Genomic DNA, 8,492 nt, shown 5'->3' with positions numbered 1-8,492 from the left:
TCGCGGGGGGTTACGAGGCCCCCCCGGCCCTGCGGGGGCTGCTCCAGCCCTGCTCTCCCCCCAAAAAGCAGGCGGGGGTTTGCTGGTTGCAGGCGCCCCGGAGCACTCGGAGCCCCTCTCCGCCCTGGCTGCCCTCCCCCCGCCCCCCCAGCGTGTGGGGGCTTGTGGCAGAGCCTCTGCAAATGTGGTTTGCCCTGAGCCCCGGGCTCCTCCGCCTGGCGTGTTTTCTTCCTGCGCCCAGATAACTCTAATTTGCGGCTCTGCGCGCAGGAGATAATTTGAACACACCTCCGTGGCGTGTGGGAGGAGATCCCTGCGCTGGCCTTCGTTTCGTAAGGAGGGAGGAGGGCTGTGGTTTTTTTTGAAATGCAGAACTGCTAGAAAGGCTCGTTTGTTTTAAAAGGAGGGAAAAAGTCCTTTGGAAACCAGGCAGCACCAGGGTCTGCCCGCCGGAGACCTGCGTGGGGGAGGACGCCAGTGCCATGCTGGAGGCCCCTGGACGGTCTGTGCGCGTAGCAGAGCACGATGCCTTTCCTGCACGGCTTCCGCAGGATCATCTTCGAGTATCAGCCCCTGGTAGACGAGATCTTGGGGTTGCTGGTGATACAGGATGCGGAAAGGCAGAGCGCCCTTGAGAGGTAACTAGACGGGGCTAAACGCCCGCTTTGGCCGCTCCGTGATGCGGCCGAGGTCAGACACAGCACTGGCTGGGAACAAACCCCAGTCCCGGTGAGCAGCTCATCCCACGGACCCTCCTCTTGCTGCTGTTCTTTGGGAACGTGGGGGTGGAGCAGAGCAAACACGGGGACTACGTGTGCTCCCCAGGAACAGCCCTTTCTGCCTGACCCATGGCAATAACACCTAAACCGGGGTTCAGCTGTGACCCTGATGCTGCTGCGTAACCCCACAGCCAACAGGTTAGAGACCTGGTGGTTACAAGACAGGAGGGGAGACCGGGGATGTTTTCTTCTTCCCTGGTGCTACTTTGACCCTTGCACACCCCTGAGATGTGTGCCGTTCAGCTGAGTAACTGGTTGTTTTTGTGTGTCTTAAGCCCTGCCTGTCTGGGCAGCGACAGGAGCCAGCTCTCAGCCGTGAGACGAGTCTTGGAAAGGGAGACCCACTCCCCGTTTTATCAGGAAGGCGTGAGCTATGCCCTGCTGAAGGTCACCGAGCTGGGGCTCGTCCCTGCCGCGGAAATCCTCCTGGAGTTCGGAGCTGACCTCAGCTTTGAAGGTAAGGCCGGTGAGGAGGGGGCTGGGCCTGGGTCTGTTCCTCGGGCTGGCCAGGAGGGACCAGCTGGTGAGAAGCTGCCCTGGGAGGCGGTGATAGCTGGGGCAGGAGGAGGGGGGTGCTGCCAGCTCAGACCCCCACTCTGCTGGGATAGCGTGGGTGCGCTTTGTGGCAGCCCTTGTCCAGACCCAGCCGCAGGGATGGACTGAGGGACGGCCGGGGCCTCGGGGGCCAGTTTGAACCTCTGAGGACTTTTGCCAGAGATGGAGCCATTGCAAAAGCAGGACCTGGGGTGTCTGTGACAGCCCTGCTTTCACGGGCATCACTGTGTTCTCAGGGCCCTCCCCAGCTGCCCCCTTCCACTTCTGGCAGGTGTCAGGGCCGTTCTGGGGAAGCCCTTAGTTCTCTCTGACTCTTGTGTTTTTGTCCTCAGATCCAGTCACCTACTACACCCCCCTGCACATCGCAGTGCTCCGCAACCAGCCGGATATGGTGGAGCTCCTGGTGCGCCACGGGGCTGACATCAACCGCAGAGACCGGGTACGGGCTTAGCTGCCTGGGCATGGCCAAGCTGAGCCCCCTTGAGACTTAGCTGCAAGGGACTGGCCTGTGGGGACAGCCCTCCCTGCTCCCCACCTCCCGGGCTTTGCTGCATGCCTCTTCCCCTTGGCGACCTCCTGTGCCTGTTGTCCGTAGTGCTCCGATGCTGTGGCAGAAGTTCAGGTTGCCTTTGGCCGAGCAAACCTGCCTCTGCCGTGGAGCGATGGGTGGGAGGAGGCTGGGGTAGGCAAACCTCTCCCTGTGGACACACCGGGGAAGGTTCACTTTCATTTTTGGGGATGGGTTGAAATAACGCTCTTACGTTGGCCATGATGAAGCCTCAGCAGTGACTCTCCGGAGGCACTCACAAATAGTCTTTAATACTTACTAGTGTTTTTTTTTTCCTCTTGCTCTGTGCAGATCCATGAGAGCAGTCCCCTCGATCTGGCCAGCGAGGAGCCCGAGCGGTTGCCGTGCCTCCAGCGGCTGCTTCAGCTGGGGGCCTACGTCAACGCAGCTGACAAAAACGGTCCGTGTGCCCTGTCCGGCTCCCCCAGCCCGGGTGCTCCCAGCAGTCAGCCCTCATGGGTGGGCTAGAGCGGGGCACGGGGTCTGGGTCCTTCCGTCTTGCTGCTGCGAATGATCTCTGGTTGTAAACTAACTGGTTTGGAAGTTGGGTGCAGGCTGCAGAACCTCCCTGGTGCTCTGTGCTTTCTCCTTCTGTGTTGGCCATGTCAGGTGCAGAAGGGGGCTGAAACCAGCTCTGTGCAGTCCATGGGAGATGGGACGGGGCTGTGCCTCCGTAGCCCTGCGGTGCCCGCGCACTCTAAATCCCACTCTGCCGTGGCATGTGTGCCCTCTGGGGCCACCGCCAACCCTGCACGTGTGGCCTGTGACCCTGTCCCCACAGCTGTGCACCATCACGGGGACAGCGGGAGCCTGCCCGAAGGGGAAGGGCTGTTTCTCCCCATGTTTGGCTGTCTGGTTGGCGGGGTGGATTGTTTTCCTTCCTGCCTTTCGGGGTGTCACCCTGTTTTCATCTGACTGACCGATTGCTCCATTGCAGGAAAGACAGCGCTGTTGCACGCCCTGGCCAGCAGTGACGGTGTCCAGATTCACAACACCGAGAGCATCCGTCTCCTGTTGGAAGGAGGTGAGGGCAACCTTCTCCCCTCTCCATGCACAATCCCTCCAGGCCTAGCGCTGGCTGATTCTTCGTACAGCACCGGGCACTGCCTTCTCAACTCTTTTGTGTTCCCACTTGAGCAAGAGTAAATCCTAGCAGTGCCGGGGTTAGCGCTGTCCTGGCCTCGTTGTCTGCAATGCCGGTTACGTTCTCTGTCCCTTTCTCCAGGTGCAGATGTCAGAGCCACCACCAAAGAAGGTGACACTGTCTTCACCTACGTCATCTTCCTGCTGGGAGAGATGGTGTGCAGCAACGCTGAGGAGGCACAGGTGACCAATCGCTTCTGCTTTCGTGTCACACAGCTGCTGCTGGCCCACGGTGCCAACCCCAGCGAGTGCCCGGCCCCCGAGTCCCTCACCCACCTCTGCTTCAAAAGCTTCAAACGCCACTTCCCGCTGCTGCGGTTCTTGCTGGAGTCAGGTGCTGCCTACAACTGTTCCCTCCACGGTCCCTCCTGCTGGTCAGGCTTCCACATCGTCTTTGAGTGCCTCTGCTCGCACCTTAGTGTCTCCGAAGATGACAGCTTCTCTACAGACCTCATCCAGAAGGGTCAGACTCTGCTGGAGCTCATGATGGCCAGTTCACAAGCCATCCAGCTGCCCAGCAACTTTGAGGTCAACACCAGCAGCTGTAGGTACCATGGGGAGAAGATCAGGACTCTCTTCTGCTCTCTGAAGCAGCTGGAGCGCTCCCCACAGGCACTGAAACATCTCTGCAGGGTGTTTATCCGGCAGCGCCTTAAACCGTGGCCAGTAGATGTCAAAATCAAGGCTCTTCCTCTTCCAGACAGGCTGAAGTGGTACCTCCTCATTGACCACACTGCTGCCGGGCACGAGGACCTCTGAGCCTAACTAATGCCTCTCCGTCTCCCTCCCTCCACGGTCGTGGTGTGCCTACAGCCACTAAATCTCTGCTCTGAGCCAGTTTTCTCCGCAAGAGGTGGACTGTCCACACGCTGTCCACGCGCCCACAGCTTGGCCAGCGCTGCCCACGGTGTCCGTCTCTGCTGCATTTTTGGGGGGTGTGCTTTTCTGAGCATGACGCTGCACGTACGTCTGTGGAGGCCTTGTTGCTCTGGGGTGCGTGGTGGGGAGGGGGGCAGAGCCCCATGGTCCCTGGGGGTGAAGAGAACCCCTGGGCATCAGGGAGCCGGATACTGGGGCAGAGGGCTGGCTTGTGTGGATTTTAAGAAAAGGATTTTTAAGAAAAGGCCTGGTGGGCAGGACCGGTGGGGCGGCTGGGGTGGTGTGACTGGACAGGCAGCCCTGTCCCCTCTCTTTCCAGCCCTGCCGGGTCCGGGGTGGGTGAAGCAGTGCCTTAGGCGAGCGGCGGAGTCGTCAGATGCTTCGGGGTGCTGGGAGAAGAGGTGTTCCCCGTGCCAGGAGCGTGCTGGCATCTGTGTCCTGGTTTCCTGCCTTCGGTCCCGCTGGTGGGAGCGGCCGTGGTGGAGGCAGGTCCGGCATCTCCGCATGGGTGTGGATGCCTTCCTCGCTCACGCAGTCTTCTGAAACCAGGAGCGTGACGGGGGGTGAGGGCAAGCGGGGCTGGCAGCGGTGGCCGGCTGCTCGGCACCCTCTGAGTTTCTGCTGGGAGCACCCTGTCCTCCCGGCACAGAGGACCATCCGCCAAGGACATCTCGGAGGTGCTGGGCTCCAAAACAGATAAATGGATGTTTCTTGGCTTCGTGGTGTGTTCCCTGTGCAAGGATGAGGAACAGGCGGCTAACTGCCGAGTGCCTTGTGCCTCCCTCCCCGTTCCTTGGCTCTTTCCCTTGCTGACTGCTCCCAGGACCTTGGTCTCCAGTGCCTCCTTCCCAGCAACGAGAAATTGCAGCAGGACTTGGTTTTCTTTCCAACCCGCTACTGGAACCTGCAAACTGTGGGGCTGCACACGGAGGTCCCATGTCCCAGCCTTGCCACAGCTGTCTGGCTCCCCCTTCTAGGCATCTGCTTCCTCGTGACATGCCAAAGACTGGCCGCAGAGCTGAGCCCCCCACATTTTTGTTGTTTGTTTTTTGTTTGTCGTGGGGGACAGATGCAGAAGAGGATGAAAAGAGGAAAAAAAAAAAAAATCTATTCTGAGCAGGTACCATTTATAGCAGGTGGATCTGGGATCCACGGGCGGTTTGGCTGCAGAAGGGTTGTCTCCCCCCCGTTGCCCTCCTGGCAGCATCTGTGTTTTACCTTCTCCCACCCCGTGGAACTGGAGCTGTGCATCTTGATGAATTGATGTTTAAAAAAAAAATAATCATGATGTGATCAAATGCTCCCTTGGTGTCTGGAATGGGAAATAAGCAATTAAACGAGGCCTTTTGTAATAACGACAAGGGGCTTGTTTCTTCTGCAGGAGAGCCGGGGCAGAGGAGAGGGGCTCTGCGGGGACGGGGGGAATCGTGTGTGAGCCCAGCTGGAGGGACGGGGATCTTCTCACCCAGCCGGCAAGCTGTCGTGCCCTGCGTTGGCTGCGTTGTGCTGCGTTAGGTTGGCACAAGCACGTGACCAGACTTGGGCAGAATGAAGTGGATGTGGCCAAGGAGGAGATGGGAGCGCTAAAGCCGGGTGATGGTGCGGGGTGCTGGGGGAACAGCTGTAGTGTTGGAGCGGGAGGTGCTGGGCATCACCGTGAGCCTGCGGTAACGGGCTGGGGGGGGGTCCGGAGGCAGCTCGGAGCGGGTGCCCCGTTAACACCCAGAGCATGCCAGTTCTCTCCCAGGGTTGCAGGGCTTTGTCTGGGTTACCCCTATCCCTGGAGGAGGAGGTGGGGGGCCCAGGATCACATCCACCTCCCTTTTTGCTGCACATGTGGGAGACCTGCTCATGGGTTTAAAGGAGAGGCCCCCACCAAGCCCCAGAACCTGGTGTTGCCTCCCCACCCCACCGCGGGGAAATGGCAGAGATGTGTCCCATTTGCCTTAGCCAGCTTGTTGCTGTGAGCAGCAGCAAGTTCAAGAGTGGGAAAGGGTCAAACACCCAAACGAGGAAGGGAGCCCAGACACTCACAGAGGCGCTCTGAGCTCCTGTTCGGTAACAGGAGCCCTGTCCGACTGGCATCAGCAACCTGCTGGTGCCCACGGAGCACGCCTCTTGCAGGGGAGACCCTCTTGCTCCCGTACAGAGCCCCCGAAGGTGGCATCAAGCCAACACTGCGTCTGACAAAGCCCACATGCAGAAGTGCAACAGCAGGAAAATGTATTTGGCAAACACCTCTTTTCACAAACAGCAGCAACTTGGAAGACAAAGTCCCCTCCTCGTCACCAGCCCTGGAGAGAGGGAGCCACGACACCCTCACCGCCGTCCACCACCCCGCGGTGAAGGCACGGTCCTCACCCCTCCCGGCCCTGGCAGGAACCACCGTGCTGGCCCGTGCTCCGAGCTGGCCCCGGAGAGACCTTCTCCTGCTGCCAGCCACCCTCATCTCATGGCAAAGGTGTAGACGTGGTAGATCTCATCGGGGAAGTTCTCCTGGCGCTCCTCGGCCAGGAGGTGCAGCCCAGCTCGGCGGATGATCTTACGGACCACGTCCAGGTCCCGGCAGACGCTGCTGTCCACATCGTCCATGATCACGCCCTCCTGAGCCATGTTGTCCTTGATGACCACGATGCCGTTGGGCCGCAGGCCGGCACGGCACCGCTTCAGGAAGTCAGAGAGGTGGTTGTCAGTGAGGTGTCCTGGAGGGGCAGAGCGGGTGTTAGAGGGCACGGGGTGACTGCGGCAGGACCGCCAGGCAGCATGTGATACGAGGGGAGGAGACCAGGAGACTGCAGTTGGGATCCCTCCTGATCCAGGCAACCAAATACTTGAGCCATTTGCAGGTGAAAGCTTTAGCTTGGGGGTGTCCAACTTGTGTCCCACGGGTTCTATCCAACTCCATCCAACCCACACCTCTGCCCTGACCTCCGACGGCTTGGGGGGAAAAGACCCCACAGTGCAATTGCCCTTGTAGTGCCCACGGAGGGCAGGTCCCTAACCCAGCCTCCCACCCATGCTGTGATGCTCATCCTTAACGCAGACCTCAAGCTCTCCTTCCCAAAGCTCTCCCCAGTGCGTGGGGCACCTGCCCCTCGGGGGAAGCTGGACGGAAGACAGGCTGGTGAGACCCCCACAAGCCGAGTGACCCTCACCGATGACCCACTGGATCCAGATGACATCGTAGGAGTTTGGCTCGGGGCTGAAGTCCTGGAGGCCGCAGCAGAAGTAGTTGCGCACCCGCCTGCCCTCCTCTCCCAGGTAGCTCTTGGCCTTGGTGAGGAAGTCCTCCGTCACGTCCACCATGTCCACTGTCTTGAAGAGGGGCAGCAGCAGCCGCTTGGTGATCCGGCCGATGCCCGCCCCGCAGTCCAGAGCACGGGTTGTCCCCGTCCGGTTGGGGCCATCCTGGAACAACAACCATGAGGGGCTGAATCCCACCACGAGGTACCCACAGAGGAGAAATGGGGCAACTGCACGGGATGGGGCTGGGGTATGGGGGACCCATTGCAGGGCAAAGCTCTCCCAGCACACACGCAACGGAGGATCCCACGGAGCAACTCGGAGGGAAGAGCCCAGCTCCGTGCTGGGAGAAGAATGGGACTTTGGGAGCATGACCGTGCCACCTACCCGCAGAAACCTCTGCAGGAACTTCCTGGAGCTGTTGATGTCGATGCTGGAGATGTGGCCATAGCCCCCCAGCATGCCGTCCACCGTGGCGGGCACGTCCTTCCAGTACTTCTCTGCCTTGGAGTAAAACTCAAACTCGTTCTCCACCACCTCACTTGTCATGCTGGCCGAGGGGCACGGGCCCGCGCAGGACTCGCTGCTCCTCCAAGACAGGGGAGAAACCACCAGTCAGGTCCGAAAGAGCCACAGGCGTAAAGGCCCCCCTGAACTGCAGGGCGCCAGCTCTGTGAGTACCCCAATTTCTGTTTTATCACCCTTTCCCTCTCTCCAGAGCTATTTCAAACCCTAAAAACCTTCAGCTGAGAGCAACAAGGAACAAAGATCTAAATCCTGGTATTTTCTGGAGACCAACAAGCCCAAAACCCTTTCCTGGGCAGGGATGCTTCAGCCAGACCAGGCATCCCGGAGCCTTGCTCAGCAATACACCCAATTATATTATTTTTTTTTAAGGCTGACCCACCCTTTTCACCTACTCCACTGCCTCTTTTCCTGTCTTAACGTTTTACAGATTACATGTTTATCTGTGGCGACAGCCCCATCAGTCACCTCCAATTACACCTGGAGTTGCTAAAAGTTATCCTAAGCACCTACCTGAGGATTGTAAATCTCAGCCGTGACCATAAGTTAGATATTTGCAATATAATAAAGTCAAGGCATAATCAGCAATACAAGCTATAAATCCCCCCCAGACATCTCATAATTCAAACCACTGTGGATTTGATTAACTGTGCTGGGGATTAGAAACTAGATTTAAGGTGGCCAAAGGGTAAATTCAAGGACTTCAAACACCTTTACAAATAAAGAAATATATAGTGTTCGTGGCTTGAATTTGCTGGCAAATATCCCATTAGACACAAAACCTTCTATGGGAGGGCTTA

General features: G+C 58.8%; 2 protein-coding genes across 3 annotated transcripts in view; one reads left to right on the top strand and one right to left on the bottom strand.

Moving 5' to 3' along the window:
• Window positions 1-408: 408 nt before the first annotated feature.
• On the top strand, window positions 409-5,275 carry ASB6 (ankyrin repeat and SOCS box containing 6). The gene is made up of 6 exons (XM_009286916.2): window positions 409-638; window positions 1,055-1,236; window positions 1,667-1,773; window positions 2,194-2,302; window positions 2,840-2,926; window positions 3,128-5,275. Exons 1-6 carry the CDS (start codon window positions 526-528, stop codon window positions 3,802-3,804), a joined length of 1,275 nt encoding a protein of 424 aa, XP_009285191.1. The 5' UTR covers window positions 409-525; the 3' UTR covers window positions 3,805-5,275.
• Window positions 5,276-6,126: 851 nt separating this feature from the next.
• The window catches only part of NTMT1 (N-terminal Xaa-Pro-Lys N-methyltransferase 1), a 2,534-nt gene continuing 168 nt past the window's right edge, over window positions 6,127-8,492 (bottom strand). The window contains exons 2-4 of one of the 2 annotated variants that reach the window (XM_009286915.1): window positions 7,555-7,756; window positions 7,080-7,332; window positions 6,127-6,626 (exon numbers count right to left, since the gene is read on the bottom strand). In XM_009286915.1, coding sequence (XP_009285190.1) covers window positions 6,370-6,626; window positions 7,080-7,332; window positions 7,555-7,716 — 672 coding nt within the window. In that variant the 5' untranslated portion in view covers window positions 7,717-7,756 and the 3' untranslated portion in view covers window positions 6,127-6,369. The remainder of the gene's footprint in view (window positions 6,627-7,079; window positions 7,333-7,554; window positions 7,757-8,492) is intronic. The other variant, XM_009286914.1, reaches the window with a different exon arrangement.

The sequence above is a fragment of the Aptenodytes forsteri genome, unplaced genomic scaffold, assembly GCF_000699145.1.
Source record: "Aptenodytes forsteri isolate BGI_AS27 unplaced genomic scaffold, ASM69914v1 Scaffold136, whole genome shotgun sequence".
Lineage (NCBI taxonomy): Eukaryota > Metazoa > Chordata > Aves > Sphenisciformes > Spheniscidae > Aptenodytes > Aptenodytes forsteri.
The sequence above is the reverse complement of the archived record's forward strand: the minus strand, read 5'-3'. Positions and strand labels throughout refer to the sequence as shown.